Below are 24,604 nucleotides of genomic sequence, written 5' to 3'. Positions count from 1 at the left end.
CTTGTGCAGTATCTGAGTCTTGATGGACCCATTTTGTAATCAAAAATATTTAGTTACTGTGATGAATGGAAATGGGGTCAATGTGACCTAAGAATTACTGAGGTGAAATACTGAGCTCCTAGCAGACAAGATCAAACACGAGAGGGAATGAACACAGTAAAGTCTCAACTTAGACAAACGTGTTAACTTTAAGAGAGTGTTGGAGAAGCTGATGTAGGACTTCTGTGTATTACACCACTGAAAGTTACTTTACCTTTGATGTCCAAATAGAGAACAATGAAATTACTACTTAAATGCAGCTATGGAGCATCCATCACATGACCAGATTTATGGGTGGTTTTGGCTTAACAAATGCAAAGTCTGTTTAAATGGGTACTAGTACTTGGTTGATCTTTGTTCCATCTTCATATCTCATTTCTGGGACTCTTTGGGCAGCAGACACTGATACAGTTGTACAGCTATTGTTCTCAATGCTTTATTGCTAGCACATGTTGTTGAGGTGCACAGAAGAGAGCAGTACTAATATTTGCCCATTGTGCAGAAGTCTGTGTGCTGCAAAGCCTAGCTCCCCAGGGATTCCTGCTCATGTTCCACACAAGCAGTGGGGAGAGCACCTGAATTAGAATCTTTCTGAAAGCTGTAGGTGTCCAGCCATCACACTGTGGTCGAGCGGTCAGTTCTGAGAGCAGAGCAATAAAGGCAGGACAGATCTGCTCTTGCTGTGTTACCTGAGTAAAGAAGTGGGTAAAGATATAAAAACGAGTACTTCTCGTGTAGTTTGTCTAGCTGCTGCAGACTTCTAATAGAAATCAGTAACTTTTTTTTTTTTGTTGCTTTTTCTCCCCTCTAATGTTTTTTGTTTTGAGGAGAGTGAAGAGAAGTTCATTTCTAGAAGACATCAGAGCATATTTTGCACAGCCCTGGAAAAGGTACTGCTCCATTTTATGGAGAAATCTTTTCTAGGAGCAGTGCCTGTGTATCTTGAAGTAAGTAAGTGAAGAACAAATGGGATATCAAGAGAATATGATACGTTCTCTTCAGCATTCTTGGCCACCTCGATTAGACTGAGAATGAGGTCTATTTATGTTGTAAAGACTTGTTGGATTTCCCTCTGATCAGATACATTGGAGTTACTACTAAAATGTGTGTCTAATTGCATATTAAAATTCTGGTATAAGTTAATGTTTTCCTAGTGTTAAAAGCAGTTATTTTCCTCAATTGTTTTGAAATGAGGTAGGTGTGAGCTTTAACTGTTGCAGAAAACAAATCTAAAGCTATTGTAATGGGGGAAAATAATAATGGTACTTAATAAAAGCTTAAACTTAAGGACTTTAGTTAGACATCATAAATAAAATATGTTGGACAATAGTTAACCTTGTTTTTTAATTCATTGAACTAAAATATCCAGAAAGTTGTGCATCAGAATCAAACTCCAGAAACCCAAAGATCTTCAGAAGATTTGAGTCAGCTCTGGGTTAAACAGCATTATTTTGTATCAAGTGCAGCTCTCTATTCTGAACATAACTTTCAGTGAGCGTTGTGGTTTAATGTAGGCTATTTTCTGATTTTATTTTGGTATGTAACTAACTTGAGGGGTAAATGAAACCTTAAATGCTTTGTGTGCTGCTTTCAGTTCTTGGCAATCTGACACCACAAAGACTTGTGTGTCAAGAAGGAGAACGGTTTGTAAAAACCTGGTATTATTTAAAAGTCTGTTCTGTTTTTTTTTTTTTTTTTTTTTTTTTTTTTTTCTGGTAGTACATATCATTCTCATAAATTCAAGATCATTTATTTGCGTAAATGGATAATGTAGTTACGGGTAAAAGATAACTGTGCTAAGTCTTGGTTTTCATGTTTTCTGCATAAGGTCTATCTATAGATATATCCAGGATGGGTGTGGCTTGGGGCAGCCTGCTCTAGTGGTTGGAAACCCTGCCCAGAGCAGGGGGGTTGAAACTAGACTATATTTAAGGTTCTTTTCAATCCAGGCTGTTATATGATTCTATAAATATAAAATTAGAAAACTCAGTTAAATGATTTTGAGGATGCAGTGTGCTCAGTAATGAGTAACTTCTAGATTGTCTTTATTATCTTATGTCACATCTTTTTTCCTTCCTATTCTGTATGTATTATTTTTTACCTTCATATTCACTCTTTATGTTATATCTTGCGTTCTTCTGCTATACACATTTAGCATTTTTTCATCCTTTCTTTTTCAATTTGTGGCACTATGTTCAATTCACAAGATATTATTAAAAGCCTTTTTTGAAGTGAGAAATAGTAATTTTCTTGCTATTTTTTTATTTAGCACAGATCTCCAAGTGCTTGTTAGGTATTATTTTCATGAGTCTGCTATGAAGTTGACTGCATGTGATAAATACGGAAGTGTTAATTTTGGTATGGTATATGTATTTTGTATTGCATGTTTTTGTAAGAGAGGCTGAACAAAACGTAGTAAGACAACCTATGGATTGCTGTCACTTATGCATTATAGGCCAAATTGGGATTGCGTTCTCCCTGAAAGCATCTGCAGGCTGGGACTGCAGGCAGCTGAGGTACTGAAGGCAGGGATCTGTGACATAAGCATGGAGTGAGAAACTAGAGAAGGGAGCAAAGAGCTTGCCTCTAAGTAGAGAAATGAGCTCTTGACCAGGGTTTTGTGTTGCTGAAAAGATAACTTTCACAGGGACTGTGAAGAGTGTGGAGCAATTTGTACAGTTGAGGAAGCCACTAAGAGTTTTTGGACTGGAAGACTAGGCTGTGAAGATGCAGTGGTAAGTGATGGTATTAGGTTTCAAGTGTTTTTTAATTAAATTGTCTACCGAGATGATCTGAGGTTTTGTTTTTTATTGAAGAAGCTATGGAGAACTAAAACCTTGTTTGAGCTTACTGTGTAAGAGCAGAAGGAAGTTCGCTTTCCTTTGGCAAAAATTGGAAATGTTTGGTATCATTAGGTTCGTTTCTTCACGAGAAAAGTGTGTGTCAGTTCTAACTGAAGAGTTTGCTAGAGTCAGAAACCCCTTTATGGAGGATTTAATGTTTATTGCAGAAGTGGCACAGAGTACAAAATCTGAAGTATGCGTTAATTTTTAAGTGCTCACTTAATATCTGAAATCTTTGTTCATTTTCAAGATTGTACAGTCAGTACTTGTAGTACTTACTGGCTAAAAGCTAAGCCTGTCCCTTGTCCCAGAGGTACAGCTCCTTCCTCATTTTACTACCATGCTTTGAACCCTGCGGTGATCTTTTCTATTTTATACTGCTCCAGATCTGCTTTGGGTATTGATATCATTCTTTTTTATGGCCTTATCTAACCTCATTGTGACCTCTTCGCTTCTTATCCTACTGTACCCCTGGTTCTTCTCTTGAAGACATTCCTATCAGATGTGGTGATACATCTCACTGGCCATCAGTCCCACTTTTTTTTTCACAGAAAGAGCTGGTCCCTTTCTGCTGTAATGGTAAGAGCTGCTTGTGAAGGACCAGCGTCATTTAACAGGATCTTTAGGGAATTTAGTTTCTAAAATCTATCTGTACTCAGTATGTGGAAGGTAGAGACTAATAACTTGGACTGTTTTTACAGGTTACCTGCAGACAGCAGAAAAGAGGTTTTAGTTTCAACAGGTCTCTCTGAATGCCAGTGCTTTTCCAGAAAGAGCTGTCAGATGTTGGCTGTTCTTTGGCATGGTATTCTTTACGAGGTTCAAACATGTTTTCTCTTCTCTTTTTTCTTAGGAATGGCCAAAACGATGAATTTGAGGTCTATAAGTAACTGAAAATTGTTTCTCAGAACTGGAAATATTTCACTAAGCTTAAGGAAAATAAGCCTTTAAGGAACACATAAAGATAGCATAGTGTACATTCTCTTTCTTCGACCAATACAGGATCAACTCTTCCATGGACTAGAGGGTTAAAGTATTCCTGATGAGAGTTTAGCTACCCTCATCTTAAAAACATTGGGTGATGGAGAGTTCACAGTCTACCCAGATGGTCTGGGTTTGTGCATAACTGTCCTTTCAGTTAGGTGTTGTATTTAAACAATAAAACTTCTCCCTCACGTCCAGTGCTTCCTGTCCTGTTTGTGGTGACAGATATTTTTGTTTTATTTCTCGCACTGAGCGGCTATTTGAAAATTGTCCTATCTCATTTTTATACTACAGTTTATACATGGTACCAGTATATTTACTAGTCCTTGTTATCCCAGCCCTTCCTGTAACAAATTTATGACGGATGGGTTTCCTATTAATAAGCTGGGCAAAATGGCAAAGGTAACGTTCTCATCGCTAATGTATGAATATATATGTATATATTACAGTACTTTTGCAAAGTTTTTTTCTGGCCTTTTCTAGAACCCAAGTGCAATTTGAACTATTTATTCCCTTTCTAGATGGGAGATGAAAACCTGAAATATACTCTGCTGTGCATGTTGGCTTTGTTCTTCTGTTCTGCTCTTCTTTCTCTGCTTTTTCATACTCCATTTATTTCTGTTTGCTGACACTATCCTGTTTTTACATTGCATGTTTTCTGTGTATAATTTTAGAATAGTTATAGGCACCATATATATTAAGAATGATGCTTGATTTTAATATATTCTTCTTCTGAATTTTTACTCAGCTTCTTCTTTTTCTCATGACATGTTGTATTCTGGCTAGGGAAAACAATGCTTAGAGTAGGATGAATTTCCTAAGGGTAAATGCTTTTTAATGGCTTGTACCTTTGAAACAACAGACAATGAGTCTCAACTGAAAGACAAAGGAAACTGTTTTCTACTAATTCTTACTGTTAGCAATTCCTAAAATGGTTAAACTGTTAAAATTTCTTTTTTAAAAAAGTGTGAAAGTAAGTTGTTATTTGACTGAACTTTCTGTTTCTATCTTTCATACAGAAAGAATGTTATAGGCAACATAGTTGCTCAACTGAAGTGGCGTGGGCATTGAACTGAAGCTTAGGGTTGCTTTTGTTCTACAGAAGATCATATGAGGAGCTGCAGGATATGATGTGTACTGTCACAGAAATGGTATTCCTCAAGTGTTACATGTTTTAAAAACAGGGTCTGAGTAGCAGTCTTGAGTCACTGTTTCCCCCCCTCATTTTCCTTCCTGATTTTCATGTGTGGGAATTAAATTCAGGCATTGAGAAGAAGGCCTTAGGCCTCTGTTCTGCTCCGAGGAGAAGAGCCATTAGGCTGAAAGCTCTGTCTACTGATGAAGGAGATAAAATACAGGGAGAGGGTATCAGTGCAGGCCCTTTCCCACTTGAATTTGTCTATTTCATTGTGTATGTATAGGATTTTTTATTATTAAGTCACTCATGATAGCCACAGTCTACAGTTCCTTACAGATCGGAAATAAGGTCATTGTAGCAAATAATTTCCTTTTTATCGTGTTGCTGAAGCACCTTTAATTGAATAGAAATCATAAGCAGCAGACTCCATCAGCACAGGTGCTGAGAGGTGTGGTAACAACATAACTGCTTCAGCTCACCTTATGTTGTTAAAAAACTTGGTACGGTTGCATCTTTTGTGTTTTAAGCATTTATTTTAATAAAGGAAGTGATTCAAAGTTCTGGTCAAACTCTGTCAGTTGAGGCTAGCTTTAGCATAATGTGCTACTGCCTACTTTGAAGCATTTACTTAAAGTGCGTTTTTAGTGCCAAGGGTAGTAATATAACAGAGGAAAATGATGAACACTTACCTTTATAAAAATGAACCCTAATAACCTCTTAAATTCTCAGCTTTAGCTATTTGAAAAAGAAATTCTGCTTGCAGAGCTTTCAGTAGAAGCAACGTATGCTAATGGAGACCGAAGCCTTCAGCTGTTCGAGCAGTCGTTTGTTGACTTACGTCAGAAGCCAGAAGCAATTGGCTATCAAAGCATAAGTAAATGTCTGCAGGGAGACACCTTACATTTCCAAAGAAGTGATGCTGCAAATGAATAGTGCATGTGGGAATGTGAGCGGAGAGGTGTTATTATGGTAGGTTGCCTATGCCTAGGAGATAGGCACCTTTGCTGGTGTCTTTGAATAGGCCTTTCAAGGTCCCTGGTGACTCACTTGAAATGTATGCATTCTGATGAGGTATAAATGATCAACCTTTTCAACTGTGTCAGCATTGCTGTGCTATTGTTATTTTTCAAATGTTAGAAATAAAATGATGCATGATTTTAGCAGTGCTCCAAACTGAGCTCTGCATTCATTTTGGGAGAGCTTCTCATTTCCCTGGAATTTACTGTGTTTCTTCATTGTATTTTATTGGAGTAGAGAAATTTATTTACAAACTCAAATACATGTTACCTTCTACACATTCAATATTTTAACACAATGTATTTCCAGACAATTACATTAAAATAATATAGTTCAGTGGGGAACTGGATCTTTTTCACATGAGACATAAATGATGTGCCTACTTTTAGGGGTGGAATCATGCCATCAAGGCAAGGAATCATGCCATCAAGGCAAATCTGCTGCCAGATGACACAGTTGTTAAATGCTGTTGCTGCAGGTTTTGCAGATCTGGAGTATGGATGAAATACAGTTGTGTAATACGCGGTGAAGGGGCTATATTGAAGAGATGTCTGAAAAGTAGGGGAAGAATTATATATTTAGCATAATCCATGTTATTGTTGGAGAAAGAGTAGGTAGTTCTAAGTCCTTAGTTGGACCTGGCTGGAGAAGTGCTTTGTCAGCTGCTTGTCATATCTGTAATCTTAAAAGGCAGTGGCTTTGTTTTAAGGAGATTGTATGAAATCAGACTTTTTTAATGAGTTTTTAGACTTACAATGTGTATGGTATGACTTGTGAGCTGTATTTTTTCTTCTGTTATTTCATAGGTAAACAACTACGACCATAGCTGGTGATTGTGGATTTTGAGGTGCTGTTGATTCTTTTTAGGAGTATTCCATAATGTCTGAGGTGCATATTTTAGTGTGTGTTGTTTTTTATCAGAGATTTTTGAAACAGGGTTTGCAGCTTTAGAAAGAAGACTGATCAGACCCAGGATTTTCAGACACTAATTGCTCAACTATGGAACAATTTTCTCCTATAGCATATACTTTCTGCATTTAATCATAATTAACTTGACACTTTGGTTCTTTCCTAAAATTTTTAATTCATGGGTAACAAAATAGCACGTTCTTTAAAGGCTACCTACATGGTGCTTTGGTGTTTATATGAAGGCAAAATTCATTGTCAAAGATGCTAAAAGTCTAAGTAATTTAGGTATCAATCTGCAAAATGGAGAGGATGACAAATACAGCTTTATTTACTTTGTAGTTTTGAGCATAAATTTGCATGCCTTTTTATCAAATTAAGAAGGTTCTTCTGTGTACTTCACCGCTAGTTGGTAGCAATTCTAAGTGGTGGGGATTGTCATTACGTTTAGAAGACAGTTGAACAATTTTTAAATGAAACAGTGCTTAAATATATTTTGTTATTATTTATAATCAAATAACATCTTTATGATATTGTTACAGTTTTATGAAAACAAATAGTAAATAATTTCAGTGTGTTGATAGAATGTTGTCTGGTGCTATTTTATTCAACAGATGACATTAATATTACAGTCTTCCTTAGTTCAGCAATTAGTGTACTTGATGCTTTAGTCCAAAACAAATAATGGTTTTTATGTGTAAGAGAATTGAAGGTAAATGGAGAGCTTTTTGCCAGGTAAAAATGGAATTACTGTATGGTTGGTTTCGGGTTTGCTGTGGTTTTTTGTATGTGTTTTGTTGCATTTTTTATTTTTATTTTTATTTATTTTCTATTATTTTTTATCTTCCTGTAATTTGATTTTCATGATGCATGTGGAGTAGTCTATTCCTTTAATTTTTACACCGGCTCTTTGTCTGCAGTCTCTCTCCTTTACTAGACTCTTTTTTTAAATCTTTTTTTTTTTTTTTTTTTTTTTTAGATTTATGATGATGATATTGGTGTTGCCTTGAATGGGAGAGACTTCTTTCTAGAAGTATAGTTCCCCTAAATGGGTATGGTTTTGCCCTTAAAAAATAAGTACTTGAAATGTGGAGCAAAATGCTTGCGTCGTGGTTTTTCAACAATTGCTTCTGTTTATACATTTAGAATTGATGATTTCTCTGACAGTATTTCACTTTTTGTGACCAGATGGCTCGGTGGACTCGCTTATATTGACTGATGAAGTGTAAATACTTTTTTTGCTGCTGCCTGCCCAGTTGGTTCCAATTCTAAGTTTATGAGTTTCCTATAGTGAATTTTATTTTCCTACTGGAGAGTAGGATGCTTGTTTGTCCTTGTATTTTTGATCACTTACGCATTTGCTGAAGAAATCTCTTCTTCATTGTAATTACATACCTTTCTCCTTTTCCAGCTACCTGGTAAAGTAACAAGTCTATTCTTCCTTTCCAGAATTGTTAGTAAAAGACTTAGTCCCAGCAGTTTTATTGTGAAAGCCTGTCTCTCTATGTTTCTTCATTATGACAACATGAATGTTATTAGCAAGTTTGTAATTACTTAAATTTCACCAGGTTGGTCAAGTTCATGTGATATGTAAAAATACTACTCACATAAAATGATTATGATCCAGAGCAGGGTCAAGAGGATTGATGATAGCGTAAAGAAACATCAGTTGTACTTAAGATGAGGAATTTCCTAGTTCTTATTCTTCTGTAATGACTCTATTACAGTGGCATGATATTAAAGCTGTTTCTTAAACGTATAGTATCGGCACTGGGGATTAGTGTGGTATCTTGTTTTGATTCTTCATATTTTTTGCTTTATATGGTGTTTTAAACTCTCCATTTGCTAAATAAAGACTACAGTTTGATGTATGTAATGTTTATGGATGTAACATCAATAAAAAGCCATATTAGAAAAAGCCCTCTAGCTAATTAACATATTGAAGTGATATCTAAAGAATTAATCACTTTATGATCTAATATTTCTATATTATATTAGTCTCTATTAGGAGAGATGGAGTCTGTCCTCTGCATGTGAGCATAGTTACTGCTTCTAGGCCTAACTGATACAGAAAAAACAGTCTGCTGTGTTTATAAAGATTTTGGATGTGTTATGTCCCTGACATCAATTAGGCAGCTGTTGTCCTTGCAAAATCAGCTGCTTTTACATGGTAAAGGCTGTTATCTCATTCAGTGAAGATAATGCCATAATAGATTCCATAATATCTGCTGTTAAGAATTGTAAGTTTGAAACTGAAGTGATTATATGCAGTACGTATAAGTATGTCCCTTACGTAAGTAAAGACTTCATTGTACTTGTATATTGCAAACTGGAATAGCATGAATTGTCTAACTAAAAATAAAACATTGAAATTCTTGTTACCCAGTTCACTTAGAATCACGCTCCTTCTCACTTCATGAAGATAAAAAGGAAATTAACCTAAGCAACATCTGGCTGATATTCCTGTTGTGAACAGAAAAGCTAAACAATTTTTTGTTTAGAAAACCTAAGTGCTCCTCTGCAGCAGTAAGTTATGAATAAAAAAATATTTCAGAAGAAAATATTTAGTTGTTATTTTGTTTGTTTATATGTTTTGCTACAGGTTATTAATGCTGCTTTAGCTCTTTCTGCCAGACCAAAAAGTCAAGTTGTGAAAAACAACATGGAGATGTATAGGAGTACATGGGAGAATCATATCCATGTTCTTACTGAAGCTGTGGATGATATAACAAGTATTGATGATTTTCTGGCTGTATCAGGTATGTTGATTTTCAGAATCTGATTATTCTTTTACGTACTTTGAAAAGTAACTCTCCTGTGTAAAGTTTCCAACAGGCAACAAATAGAAGATTAGATCTTGTAAGGTTTTGTGAAACTGTATGTAAAAAGTGGCCCAGCATGGTAGGTATTTTTAGTCTGCACAGCGTAGAACTCGGTAGAGATGATTTGAACAAACTGTAGAGGTATGAAGCAGAACTGCTATATTGTAAGGGTTACATTTATCCAGCCTCACACGTTGATCCGCCTCTAACTTTTAAAATGCTCTGTGCATCTGTGAGAAGTCTTCTGTAGGAAGGAAGCATTTAACAGTGTGCATAAACAGAGAGGAGAAGATTTCTCTGGCTGTTGTCCCTGCTACGTATCATTATTCAAAACAGTGCAGTTAAATGTTTAGTAGATCCAAAGACATATAAAAGCTGTTGTAATTTACCATAATACCACCAACAGAAATTTTCTAGGGACACTTGATAACTTGATTAATGAATTTTGAATTTAAGGGAGAAAAGAATGGGGTGCTAAATCACATAGATGTGATCTGGATAACATTGATAGATGCTTGAGCTTTTCCTTGAACTGAGCAGGTACCAAATTTCCAAACATCCAGTGTTGTACTAGATGTGCATATACATTTCTGAATGCAAATACAATCTGGTTCTACAGTAATTCTTGTGATAGACATGGAAATAAGAAATCACATGGGCTACTTTTTCAAGTTGATGTATTTTAAAACACCTCATAAACAGAACAGATGCACTGTAGCATTTCCAGAGACTTTAAAGCTATACATATTTTTCAAGAGGAATGTAACTATAAATTCCTTCACTGAAGGAGCCTTTAATATTAGTAAACTATATCTTGAAGCAAAGATTGTCTTCAGCATTGAAATGGGAGAACAGCTGTTCTACTTCCTGCACTTGAAAGACCAAAATTCCACACTTCCGACTTGCCTTAGTGTATAACATGGAAAAGAATGAAAAGTTTATGTTATCTTCAATAAATGTGGTATAAATTTTGTTTCCTTATGGCTAGTGTGACAACTGTTTGCTTGTTCTTCTCTGGGAAACTCCCTAGAGTTTAATTCCTTTTGTTGGGATTATGTGCTTTATGTAGCAGTGTAGAACATGAATAGTTCTGTAGGTGTCAGTAGTTTGAAACCATGGTAAGTGAATTCAGAGCTGAGTGCATTCTGAAGTTATTTGTTGTTAATTAAAAATGAAGGTGTACTCCTGTCAAAAACACAGGATATTTGTTTCTCTAAAGATGACTTGTATATTTTCAAATACAACATCTTTACTGGGGTAGCTGGAAACAGCTGGACTGAAGTCCCCATAACTGAGTGGGATATGAATACTACAGTGCAAAAACCATAAGCAGAGATGACTGCTCAGGTCTGGATACAGTTTGTTAGTTTTGCCTCAGAGCAGCAGACTTGTCTTTGCTTTACGTTAGTCCATTGGAATACCTAACCAAGTGATTCGGATCCGAATGTAGAAGAATTTACTGCAAAATTGTGTGAATGGATTATTTGTGGAGCTACTGTCCTTACATGCATCTCAGCATCTCAGTACAGAAAAACATAACCTGAGATTGTTTTCAACTGTAATTTAACCTTTAGTAGAAGCCAATTATAAACAATCCTGTTTTGTATAGGGTCCAGGAGGTTGCAAATCTGAAATTTTTGCAAGTAACGCTAGAGCCATTAGTAAAGCAAAGAAACAGGTCAATTCTCTAAATTGCTAATGTATTAATTATGTAAATCTCCTTACCCTACTATGAAATACCCTGAGTTTCAAATTTTTTCTTTAAATTTTTTTTTCTTTAAAACTCATTGAACTAAATGTTTGACGACAAAACTGGGATTCATTTAAATAGCATATTTCAGATATTTTGCAAAAATTAATTGGCCTTAAGAATAAAATTAGAAACTACATTAATGCATGGAAAAAAATCTCTCATTGGGTGGCTACTCATTTCAGGGTTAACTCATCAATTTTTGGTCTGTTCTCTGTTACTTGAGTACAACTGAATGATTTAGTGTTTGACAGTAAATAAAAGCAGAAACTGTAACTTAAGTAGCAGTGATGTGTAGGCCTACGTATTAAGAGGTCCTAAGAACTAAACATTCATAGAGTTATTCTAGAGAGGACATGTAGAACATTTTCTGAAAGCTTTGGCAGGGCGTTTCTGCACGTCGTAATTCATGTCCATCTTCAAGTGTCATATTTTCTCTTACATGATCTGCTGAGCAGATGCTTCCTTGTGGTAGTATAATTTATTTCCTTTGGGAAGATTTTTTTTTCAGCTCATGTACATAGAGCTAATTATTAAGACTAATTAGAAGGAATGGTGCAAGCTACTCCCGGTACAATCATAAGTGTATTAGCACTGATACTATGCTCTGAGAGTAAAACATGTTGCTCTATCTAAATAGAAAAGTTAAATGAAAGTAAAGTAAAGGATGTTACCTAACTTTGGGAAATTACTTGGTCATTAGGAAAGATAACAAAGGTTGAGTGTTTTGTTTCATGTAAGAGGAGTGAATACAAGAATAGATTTATGATGGACGTGTTTTTTCTACAGAAGAATTATTTTCTAAGTTAAATGCCCACATGGATGTATTGGGGGAAAAATGTCCTTTAAATATTAGTTCAAAATTAATAGTGTGCTGATATACTGTATCAGATATAGGCAGTTGGTTTTAATGGCTGAATTTGCAGGTGTAGCTGCATCTTCCAGGATGGCAATGGAAGTGGTTAGTCTATGTCCAAAAATATCATACACTTTTTTTCTAAATATCGTGAACACACCTCTTGTAATTTTGGTAGTTGAGGATTCTAAATCATTAAACAGAATTGTCTAGTTAAGAATTTATTTTATATTGTATCTCTGGTTGCTTGATAGGTCAGATTTTTTTACCAAATACACAGTGTACTTCCCAAACTTGGTAAGAATTGGGAATTTCTATTTTGTCGTTTAGTTTATGTATCTCCTTTTCACACAGTGTCACCCGAGGCTTGGATTGCAACTCATTGTATAAAATGATGATATGTTTTTTTGGGTTACTGATGATTCGGAAGGTAAATTGAATACTTAGAAGTGTGTTTCCGTTGTGGACACTTCGAAGGTACAATATAACTCTCATTGAAGACACTGCAAAATCTTTCTGCAGAGCTCAGAAGCAACTGGATTAGTTCCTATGTTTCTTTATTCCAGGTTGTTATTTTTCTGTCTTAAAAGTAAGCTGAATATGGAAAAATACATTTGAGAGGATTGGTAGGAATTGCAAATGGTAGGTCCCTGCAAAAAGACCTTGTTACTCTTCACAAACCAGCTATGGGGTTGCTGAAACAAAGCATATGTACAGAGAAACTGTCTCCTAATGTGATACATGCATGTCCTTTTCTGGTGTAGCACAGGGGGAAAAGGAAGTATTCTGTGGCAAATCAGAAAACCTGAAGGGAATTGTGGAATTGTGACCATATGAAAATGGGGGGGGGGGGGGGGAAGTGCTAATAACTGCCATCTGTTTTAAGTACTAATTAATTTCCTCTTCTGATTCACCTATCCTCATGTATTTTTTCCTTTTGTTTCAATTCTGTTTTATTCTTTTATTTGGATATTATATTTGGTTTAAAGGAAAATAATGCTACAGAAGACAGGTAAAGTTAGGTCTTTATATTTGAGGAAGAGGTCTGACTGCAAATAGCCAATTTAAATGAAGGTCTTTTCTTTTTAAATGAAAGCAAAAGCTAACGAGATGTGTAAAAAATGTCATTGTGATTATAAAACATGATAAATGATGAGATCATTTGTTCATAGATCTTTTACGCTATACCTACCAAGAACAGAGAATCAGTGTCAGCCTATCAGTTTTGGATAGTTAATTAAAATAAGGAAAAATGTGGGTATTAATCTTTATGATCACTGACATTAAGTTTAAAAAAATACTGTCATCCATTTATCATGACGATGTGGGGTTTTTATACTCCTATAATGGAACCAAAACGTGTTATTGCATCCAATGCACGAATTTCCAGGAAACCAGTTATGGTATGCTCGTAATTTTGTTTATACTTGTAAATTTTACGTTTTATCCTCAACTCTGGTGTCTCAAACTGAATATTCAGTGAGTATTGATATTTCCTGATGTAGTTAGGATGAAAGTGTAGTTTGGATTTTCATTTTCTAACGTTAATCCTTTATTCCAAATTATGTGAATAAACTTCAGATGTAGATGGGGAAAAAAAAAAAAAAAGAAAAAAAAAGTCAGTATTTCCTTTTTATATGTACGTTTTCCTTTCCTGATTATAATGTGGAATTACAATCACTGGAAAATACTGTAATGAAGTATTTTAATGTTATTAAGTGTTAGATAACCAGTAAGAGAAGAATTAGATCTTATAGTCCAAGAGTTAACTTCACTTCTACAACGATCATAGGTAAGAAAAGCATCAAATGTGTTTTAATATATATTAAAATCATTAGGATCTGTGTTCTTCCTCGTTGTTTTCTTGAAGAGCTTGCATTACAGACCCTCATGCTGCTTTTCTGTCCTTCTCTGTGTGCATCCTTTCCACAAAACTATGATAATTTTGTCTCATGAACCTTCTTTCTCCAGCCTCTCATGCTTTCCATCTCAGAATTTTGGACTGTCGTATTTGGAATACAGCTACGCTAGCCACATTTTTTAAAAATCCTTTTATATTAGCTCCTCTATTGCCAAATTTGAGGTTTCTAATTTTCATAAACACAAGTCTCTTTTCATTTTAGTTTATCTTGTTTTTCATCCTTCATCTGTGATTAAATGTTCTTCTTGATGCACTGCATGTGAATGACATAGTCTCTCTCCTGTTGTATACTGGGTGTAATGTCTGTTGTCTGCCTTTTCAAGTACTTCCTTAAAAGACAATTTGTCTAAAGTGCATTTGACTTCTGCAATCTAACCCAAACTTTAGGCTAAGTTGATTATTTTAAGCGAAATGCAATCCAGAGGTCTGGTATTGAGTCGTTAGACTTTGAAATGGTTTTGTCTGATGCCCATTTTGCTGTTATTTTGCTAGAAATTTTTTACTTGATGGTTACCTAGTGGAATGATAGTGAGTGGAATTACTTGCATGTTTGCCTCAACTAAGGGTTTGTGTAACCTACCTATGCAGTCAGTGTACGCTGCTAAACTGGTAGTGGTAAACATGGACACCTGCAGGTCCATCTGCAGTAGAAAACTGACAATGGAATTGTCATATCCAGATTGTAAACAGAAAATACTGTGATGTATAAAGGAGTTACCAGCAATTCAACTCCATTTAGAAATTAAACTGGTCTGTCTTAGATAGATACAGACTTCTGAGACTGCTAAACAAGTTCTGTGATTGGACTAAAGATCATTCAGGCTGACTTGAGTAGCCAAATGGGAGTAATTTTTTAAGTGAAGAATTGGCACAAATCAGTTACTGCTGTCAAGAGGGAGAAGAAGCAATGAGTCATAGTTCGTTTTCCTATTACACTTTTGTGCCAGTGTGATGTATGAACTTTCAGAGGAGATCCAGGGAAACGGTGCATGGCTGTCCCTTCAGATGAAACTGAGAAGAGCACATTCCATATTTGGAGTGTGCAAGAAGTTCTCTAAAAATCTGAGTTCGTGTAGGATAGAAATTTGTTTTCAGTATTTTAATCCTTCTCTAGGAATGTAAGAATGTGTTAAGCTTCTTCAAACATGATATAAATCAGTAAGGCATTGTAGTCTTAAAACAGAAATTCCTTTTAATGCAAACCTGTGCCATCTGAAAATTCGTTTAATTCCTGGAAAGAAGAGAAAGGTAGGACGTTATCATAAAGCATTTGGAGAAAGCAGTTGTTGTGGATACAAGTGGTTTTAGACCCAAACAAAAACAAGAGCTAAAGGAATGCATTTTTGCTGACATAGTGGAATTTTTCTTAGGTTTCAGTCAATCTTCCTTAACAATACCAACTTCCTTAAGCAATACCAACTCTGCTCTGTTCATCTGCAGAGCCAGACACTTCATCACTGTACACCATCAGTTTGTTCAGGCATGATAAGCGGTGCAGGTAGCTGGGTTCATGATCAAGTATGCTTCGTTAAACTTAAGAGTATGAGAACTTAAACCATGCTCAGACCTGTAGGCTATTTTCATTGCTGCTGCTTTCTTTTTCAGTGATCTGAATTTTCTTCAAAAATTTCTATTTCTTAGTCACTTTAAAACTCATTTACATTTGTCACACCGCTCACTGACACAGCAGTGTCTTCTCATACTTTAATAGGTACATCCAGCTTGGAGAATATTTATGAAACTTCAGGAGCTTTGGAATGTTACAATCATCTAGGTTGGAAGAGATCTTTAAGATCACCTAGTCCAACCTCTGACCTAACGCTAACCAGTCTTCCACTAAACCATATCACTGAACTCTACATCTAAATGTCTTTTCAAGACCTCCGGGGATGGTGACTCAGCCACTTCCCTGGGCAGCCCATTCCAATGCCTACATGAGGTGAAGGAAATAGGTGGATGCTGGGTAGGCTGTTTTTGTTTTCACAGTAGTCTTTTTCCTCCAGTGGCCATAGATAATGCCAAGTTGGAGTTTCCTGACACCCCAGGGGAATGTAGCTCTTCCCAGTGGTGTTGGGAAGATCCACTGTGCTCTGAAAGTAACTAGCAGTGGTTCAGAAGGAACTAGTGAGCTATGGACTGCCAAAACAGTGATGTACCTCTTTACAGGTATGTTTACCATACAAGCTGAGAACTCAAGTTGATTCAGACAAATACTTTTCACTAGTTAGTAGACTTTCTCCCTGTCCACTCCCAGCACAGTTACTCTTATTTATGTTGCTGTATTTGGTCTATTCATTTTTTCATACTGTAAATGACTGTGGTAGGATTTCCCAATTTTAAATTATTGTTTCTTCCTTTCTTCTTCAAAACCCTCTAAAGTCTTACTTTGTTTTCAGAAGTGGGCTGATTATTCATGTTACGCTTTATTTCTCTGTGTACTTAAAAATACGATCACTTAAGAGAAAAAAATATACCATTTTTGTGTTTGGTGTAGTTCCACATGACAGATCTTCTGAAATATCACAATGACTGCAGATGAGGTATAACCTTAAAGTTCTGCTCTACCACATAATCCTTTTTCCCTTAGTTAAATCACATTTAATAACGATGCTTCCATACCCATACTCTGACTTGGTTTTATGTGCTTTTAGTCTTTCTAACTTGTTGTCACATGCTTCCTCTGGAGTACGTAATCCTTCAGTACTGGACCCTACAGTGTGTCAGTAACTGTGGTTGAATGAGTTCATGGTTCCCTAGTTGCTTGGTTCGTCCAAACGTATGCTTATATTACATAAACATAAAACTAGGGTTTGGATTCTTCAAACCATGTAGTTGATGCTACTCAATAGTATCTGGTCCTTTCTGCTAGGTGTCCTGATCTTTCGAGCATATTAGAATATTTTGGGGGGAATAAAAATGCTCTATAAATCTATATTCTGCATAAAGTTGAATTGACAATAAATTTATTGTAACGATTGGGAAGAGACCATCCTGTATATCCGTTTCAGATGCAGAACAATGGGGAATACAGTACAGAAATTTAATTTCAAACTTGGTAGTTTATACATGATCCAAATCTCTTTTCATTGCTCTTAATTATTAATGTACAACAAGGCTCAGGCAGTACAACACTAAAGCAATTACTCATCTGCTCTAAGAATAAATTATGTACTTGACCATGCCCTTCTATCAGTTTCATCACTTAAAGAAGAATGGAATTCATCTGAGGCAGAGAACCGAGAATAGATTCATGTAAATGTATTTTTGTGAAAGTTTTTAGAGTTATATAAAAAATGACAAAGTTGAAAATAACACTAAGATACGGCATCAGCTTGAAAAGAGGTATTTTAATTAACAGATAATTTCCTAGATACAGAAAAAATGTGATGATAACTGCTCTTAAAAGTGAAAATCTATTCAATTGCTTAGTTCTTTTTCTATGTGTAGATTTTTCATATGTAATTTTGCAGCTGTGTACTCATGGGTAGAAAGTGGGGGAGCCCAGTGCCTTTTTAAAATCTAAAGCACTATTGAAATAGTCAAAAAAAAAAAAAAAAGAAAAAAAAGTGCATATATGTGTGTGTGTGTATAGCTGTGTGTATCTATATCTGTGGTCCTGTATGTGTGTACCTATACACACACGCACACATATACATACATACATATATATATATATGCATACATATATATATATATACATATACATATATATATATATACACATATACATACATATATGTATATATATATATACACTTGAGCTCTGTGAATTACTGTATGTCTTTTCCTAAGCTGATTGTGAGGAGGTTTATAACTAGCCAAAAAACTGACCTTTACTTCTGACTGAAGAGGAACTTCATACAAGAGGAAGTTCAGCTGAAATGGGAACTTCATTTATAATTGTTTGCTTAAAGCTATTTTCTAAACTGGAACACTTGAAAGTTACAGGAGCCTAACATTATTTGATAAAGAAAATATGGCAATTTAGCATTATAAAGTTCTTGAGACATTGAAAGATTTTAAGGATTTCAGTAGATTTCATAGATACAACTTGATGGAAAGCAAAAACTTTGTGTTATGTAAGTAACAACATATGTCAAAATATTTTGACCATATAGCGATGTTTGAGGATTTTCCTCAGAAAAAGCAGGCGTCTTTCTAAGAATCTAGTCGCCTGTTTTCACTGAAACACATGTGATATTGGATCTTCTGATGTCTCTTCCCTGTCTGGGGTATCAAATTGATAAGATGGAAGCCCAGGGTGGAGGCAACCAGAAAAAAACAACAGATCTTTTTTTTCTGCGTTGCTGTGTTATTTATATAATATTATTAAGTTATTTCTGCGTGTCTTTGTTACTCTGTTTTACTGAAACAGAATTGTTGAAAACTTTATGAAGAGGTCCCTTGCAGAAATCTGGATTCTTAGACTCCTCTTTGACCGAGTTTCAGTAGTTATCCAATTTCTGTTGGGTATTCTTATGTTTGCCTTTTTTTTTTTTTTTAAGTACTGTTTTAATTTTTCATACCCTTCAGAAGATCTGAGGAAGATGGACTTTTTGAGTCTCGACTCTAACTCTGCATTTGATGTGCGTGTTCCTTATAGGCTTTATGTTAATTTCTGTTGTACAGTTGTGAAAGAACTGTACAGAACTGTGACCCTTTTACTCCCTTGTACTCATCAATACAACTGATCTCACTAAGTTGTTAATTTTTTGGTTTACCCTTAAGAGAGGTTAATTTATGGACTTTTTTCATTGTTCTTTCTGAATCGCAATCAAACCATTGTTTCTTATGAATCATAACCCATATTCTTAACAAAAGCAATTCTTAAAGAAGTGAATTTTTGTGAGAAAATGTAATGGACTTTTTTTTTTTTTTTTTTTTTTTTTCTATCTGTAGATGAATTCATATCCTAAACTTAGTTTTATCTCTCTTTTCTTCTGTACTCAGTGAACAGGGTATGTCAATTTGTATTCTGGATGATTCAGTCCTTCTCTCTGGAATACAGAAACAGCCCATTGAGAGTAGACTTCACAAACTCTTGTGAATTAGCCAATTGATCTTCCAGTCTGATGTGTTCCTGTTGGTAGCTAGGTTTTTAATAATTTTTCAAATTTAATTTCCAAATCTGTAACAGATCCCCAGCATTATTCCATCTCATCCATAAAAGCAGATCTTTTCTATAGTTCTCCACAGTTGCTTTGAATCAGATGTATTTTTTTAAATCATGCTGCAATTTTTATTTTTAGTGAATCTTTCTCACATCCTTAACATGCAATTACATAACGCTATATTGCCAGTTTTTGTAGTATATTTTGAACATGACATGTTATTCCTTCTGCTCTGTAGTACTGTGCTGTTGAATCAGTGGTCATCTTTATGCGGTGTCACATTGTATATGAAGACATTCTCAAGAAATATTTTTCTTTATGCTGCCTCATCTTTTAATTTCTTCATGCACATTTACCCAGAACTGCGTTGGAGTCTACCCAGTGCTGCATTTTATTTTCCCTCTGTGGCCTCAAAACAAGCTGTAACAATTTTTACTTGCCATGATGGTCTGAGGATGGAAATACAGATTAAGATGTGAAGGGGGGTCTTATATCTTTCTGTTACAAGTGAAGGGAAGAACCCCCCCCCCCCTTTTTTTTTTAGTATAAAACCCATTTTTCTCATTTGAAACAAAAGCAGCTAACTTCACGGTAAAAATAGCATGGGATTTAACTCAGGTTAATTGATGCCATCTTGAGAAAGAAAGATGCTGAACATCAGAAGTAATTAGCATAATTTACCCTGCCCTGCTCTGTTCATTGTGTCTGCTTACCAGAGGTCATGGTTCTTTTAGGATCTATGTGATGACTCACACTGATTATCACCGCTTGTAAGTAAAATCATTTTCCAGACTAAAATGGCAGTTTCCAGTTTAAGGCACTCTTCCGGTGATGGATTGAACAGTGATGGGAAAGGAAGTTTTAAAACTCTGTGCTGGGGTCTTGTAGTCCTTGAACCCTGCAGCAACTTGGATGGTTTCTTCATTGTTGTGCACCTATGTCTATATTTAAGTAATTGCACAATTGCAGGAATTCTTAAATAACAGTTCCACAGAAAAGTTGATCATGCAGTAGAGAAATACTATATGGCAAAGACGTTAGTTAATCTTAGGGAAGACAGTTGACCAGTTCACAATGTTTACTTCTTGCATGTAGACATTTGCAAGTTATTGACTTAAGCTTATGTCTGTTTGGGGTCACTTTAACACAGTGGTTTTCTGTTATATAATAACTAATAGCATTTTCCTCTGGTTAATTGCCAGAATGTTTGAATGGTATAAAGAACTACGTGCTACATTTGTTTGAATTTGGTGACATTGTGGATAGCACACAACTGGAAGCAGAATGGAGATTAGATATGATGGGTTTTGCAGCTCTCCGTATATTGCTAGCTCTTGCCAAAATAGAGATTGTAGTTCTCACAGCATCATTTGTCTTTCACAGCACTAAATCAGTTTCTGGAAACAGACGGTGTTTTTGTGCTGTGTGTCATTACTAGGGAGTGCATCATACATGTTAAGTCTAATGTTATCTTCATCCATTTCAAACTCTTTGATGTGTGCAACTAGATAGTGCAGTGGTGACATTAGGTTGTTGAATTGTGGGAGTCAGTGACATACTTGTTCATGATGCAAAATTCTCTCTTCTCTGCTTTGATCTTACAGGATTTTTGCATGTTAAAAATTGATACTACAGGTATAAGTGTAGACACAACAAGAGCTCTTTTTAGAGATGCCACTCATACTTACTGTAAATACATAGAGGCAGATGGTAAAATGTTCAGAAATGCTCAAACTGTCTATGAATTTTAGTGGGAGAGAATCCCTACGCTGTCTAGGAATGTTTTGAATAATAATAGTCCAACTGTGTAAAATCCTGTTCATTCTACATAATTTTTCTCTTATTCCACTGGAGGTCTTAGATATCCTGGGAAACTTTATTTAATGTCAATTACTGAAACTCAGAAAAAAATAATCTAGAATTTCCCATTCAGTTTTGTAGTGTCTTAAAATTCAGAAACCACTTTATATGCGATTTCATGTGAGTTTATTTCTAAATCTTAGTACATTTTCACTTAAACTTTTCCCTTTCCTTGCCATGCCTGTAATTTCTTTCGTTTGAATTCTAGCTGTGAAAACTTACAGAATCTCCTTCCTCCCAATACTCTTATTCTAAACAACAACAACAACAACAACAACAACAAAAAAAAGTGAAAAAAATCTGCAACATTACAGTATGTTGTGGGTAAGGCTGTAAAACTTCAATGCTTTCTCTGCTAAGTTAGTGGAACCACTTGCAAACAGAAACACTACATGACATCTCTGCATTTTTTCAGGCTGCACTTTATTCTGTTTTATTTTTGTATGAATATATGCTTTCATCTTAATGAACACCTACACTAAACTTGCATTAAGAAAGGTGCTAGACTGAGGTTACTGCAGTTCAGGTACTTCTCTGGGCAGAACTTTTAAAATTTTTCACATCACTTGTCTGCAAAAATACAATGTTGTGCTTAAGCAGCATACGAAGTGTTGGATTCAATTTGGACTAATTAGTTTACTATCTGAAGTTACTTCTTTGTTTTGAGGGTTTTACCTTTGGGGTTAGGCATTTCTCTTGGGCTGTGTGCATGTTAATTTTTAAAATTTTACCATCAGAGGCCTTTGCCATTATGGCTAGATTTATGAATGGCATAAACTTTATTTCCTTGGCCAAAGGCTGCATCTTCAGTGCATTGTTGGAACATGCATGTACTTCCCTTACATTCTTTGTGTAGGGTTATTTAAAAACCTTGCACCTCTAGTGGCAATATTTATATGCCATTTACCTGCACGAAGACATCTTGCTTAGTTTTCAGAAGTGCCTGCATGAGAACGAGTCACAGAATTCTGTGTCTGTTGTTTCCATCCAAAGTCCCCCTTGTTCTTTCCCTGATGGTTTTTATTGCTGGGGAATGTTGGAGGCATTTAAACCTTTGGAGAAAGGCCTCTTCCTGAATGAGTCCCATGTCAGTGGTGCATCATGGCTTATAGATTTAGTGCCCATTTTGTGGGTAAGCATTGGAGTTTGTTGTGCAGCAATGTTTCTGTGTTATTTTGTGTGTGTGATTTGGATGATAGTGGATAGGCTTTGGTGTTTTTCTGGAGGAAGGAGAAGCCGTTGTTGTGGTAACTATGTAAACTGCAATCACAGTGCAATTTGTCATATTCTGGAATTCAGGAGGTAATCTGAAGTTTCTTATGAAATGCCTTTTTTTTTTTTTTTTAACAAAGATGTTGCCTATGAGTGAGAGGATGTTCTTTATATTATCTACAAATTAAAACTTGATAATGTCTGTTGATACAGATGCTGAAAAACTGTTAGTCAGGACTGAGGTTTAAGAGATCTAAGGTGCCTGGTTTTCTTTGTATCAAAAAAATTGAGATCACCCTTTTTGAACCCTGCAACATTGTTGTGTCTTCTATTATGTTAAAAAACACTTCTTTAATGTTTAAATTCAATGAATCAGAAGGCCAAGCCTCAACCTGTAGGTACTTGTAGCATTGAATTTTAAATCTTCATTAGAGTTATGTTTCAAGTTACTTTGGGTAGTTAGTCGTTAAGATAGCAATCTGGAGAGTTGAAGTGACTCAAAATAAACTGCAGAACAAACTGAAACTATTTGGACAAGGATTAAAAGTATGATTTGTATTTCCGGCTTACTTATCTCTTGATCTAGTAACTTTTCCATCAATGGTTCAAAGTTCTAGTTCATTTTCTTAGTATGTAGCAAGTTTACAGATGAATACATTGGAAGAATTACTAATTACACATTTACTTACAGCATAGCTATGGAGATGGGAAAAAAATGAAGATGCTTTTCAGACTCTTAAGATTAAATGTTATATTTTCATGCCTGCTTTCTTACATCTGCAATAGAAAAATGCCATGCCATGCTTTTTGAAAGAGTAGGCATGTAAGAGATCTCTGTAGAGATTTATGCAGTTATTTAAGGAGAAACAGTATTCAAACAGAAGGTAGATTCTACAGTTGGTTTCAGCACCACTTATCTCAAGTTTGTTTGGCCTGATTATAATATGCTTCAGGATAAATAAGACTTCCTTATGCTGTAATTGTCAAGCTCCTTGTCCATGGTTCTCATTGAGTATAAGAAAAATGCCTGAAATTTTCCCTTTTTTGATGGAGACTTGTGGTGGGTGTCACTGACCATCCAAAGTTGGCTTCTGATGTAACCGCTTTAAAATCGTGTGAAAGTTTTGTCAGTGCCATCATATGATAACACTTGCTGGGCATATCCTCAGCTGTCTCCTGCTCTTCTAAGCCATTTGTCTTCCACAACATTACGTAACTGCTACTTAAATGATTTAGAGAAATACTTTGTAAAGAAACAGGGATTTATTTATTTATTTGACCTGCTGTTTAATGAGATGGATGCTTTTAAAAGGGAGAAAGGACAAGAACTACGTACAGCATTTAAGATGTAAGTATGTATTTAATATGTACCATAGATTATGATAGCACAACAAACCCTTTATTTCTGTTGCCTTCTACATACCTTTGACATTGATATTGTTGCCCCAAAAGTTGAGTACGGTCCCTAATACACAGTCATAAATGCAAATTACTCTTCTAACACTGATTGCTTAGACTTGATGGCAAACATTATAATGGTGATATACTTCTTAGATAATTGATACATTAGTAAGAATCACATGCTTGGTTATTCTGTAACCAAGAAACCAACTTGGATCAGTATTGCATGCTCATTTTGGGAACCTGCTTTGGAAAGTGTTGTGCTGTGAAAACCTGCTATTGCAAATCCACATTTTCTAATTCAAGGTTTTCTGTACCAAAGATTATGGGAATGTTCTAGTCATGAACTTCTTGTAGGCCTGTAGAGGACAAAAGTGAGAAGAAGTGGGAAGTTACCTAGTAAATAGCCTGATGCAGTTGTAATTCTATTTGCGTTTGATCTGTCAGAAATCAGATTTGGCAGTCTCTGGAGCATGATGGATGTATGAGTTTTGTACATTTTGGGATTAATTTTTTGTATGTTTATTTTCTAGCAGCTTGGTTGCTAATAGCTTTCCATCTGCATCTGTGGCAGTAGGTTTTGATGGTTTTATGCAGCTTTGTAGGAACTGATCTGCTTGATTTTTGTAATGAGGCCTACTGGAAACATATACATATATTCTAAATAATGGTATTCAATAAGCACAACCAAATAATAAAATATATTTGATCAGTGACACTAAGAGTTCAAAGTGGTGATGCTAC

At 35.4% G+C, this 24,604-nt stretch overlaps 1 protein-coding gene across 4 annotated transcripts in view; it reads left to right on the top strand.

Moving 5' to 3' along the window:
* Positions 1-24,604, top strand: part of CTNNA3 (catenin alpha 3) — a 458,724-nt gene that overhangs the window by 308,794 nt on the left and 125,326 nt on the right. For all 4 annotated transcript variants that reach the window (XM_032191583.1, XM_032191582.1, XM_032191586.1 and 1 more), the window contains one exon: positions 9,530-9,686. In XM_032191583.1, coding sequence (XP_032047474.1) covers positions 9,530-9,686 — 157 coding nt within the window. The remainder of the gene's footprint in view (positions 1-9,529; positions 9,687-24,604) is intronic.

The sequence above is a fragment of the Aythya fuligula genome, chromosome 7 (genome assembly GCF_009819795.1).
Source record: "Aythya fuligula isolate bAytFul2 chromosome 7, bAytFul2.pri, whole genome shotgun sequence".
NCBI classification, from domain to species: Eukaryota; Metazoa; Chordata; class Aves; order Anseriformes; family Anatidae; genus Aythya; species Aythya fuligula.
Note: the sequence above shows the minus strand (reverse complement) of the source record. Positions and strands in the feature narration are given on the sequence as shown.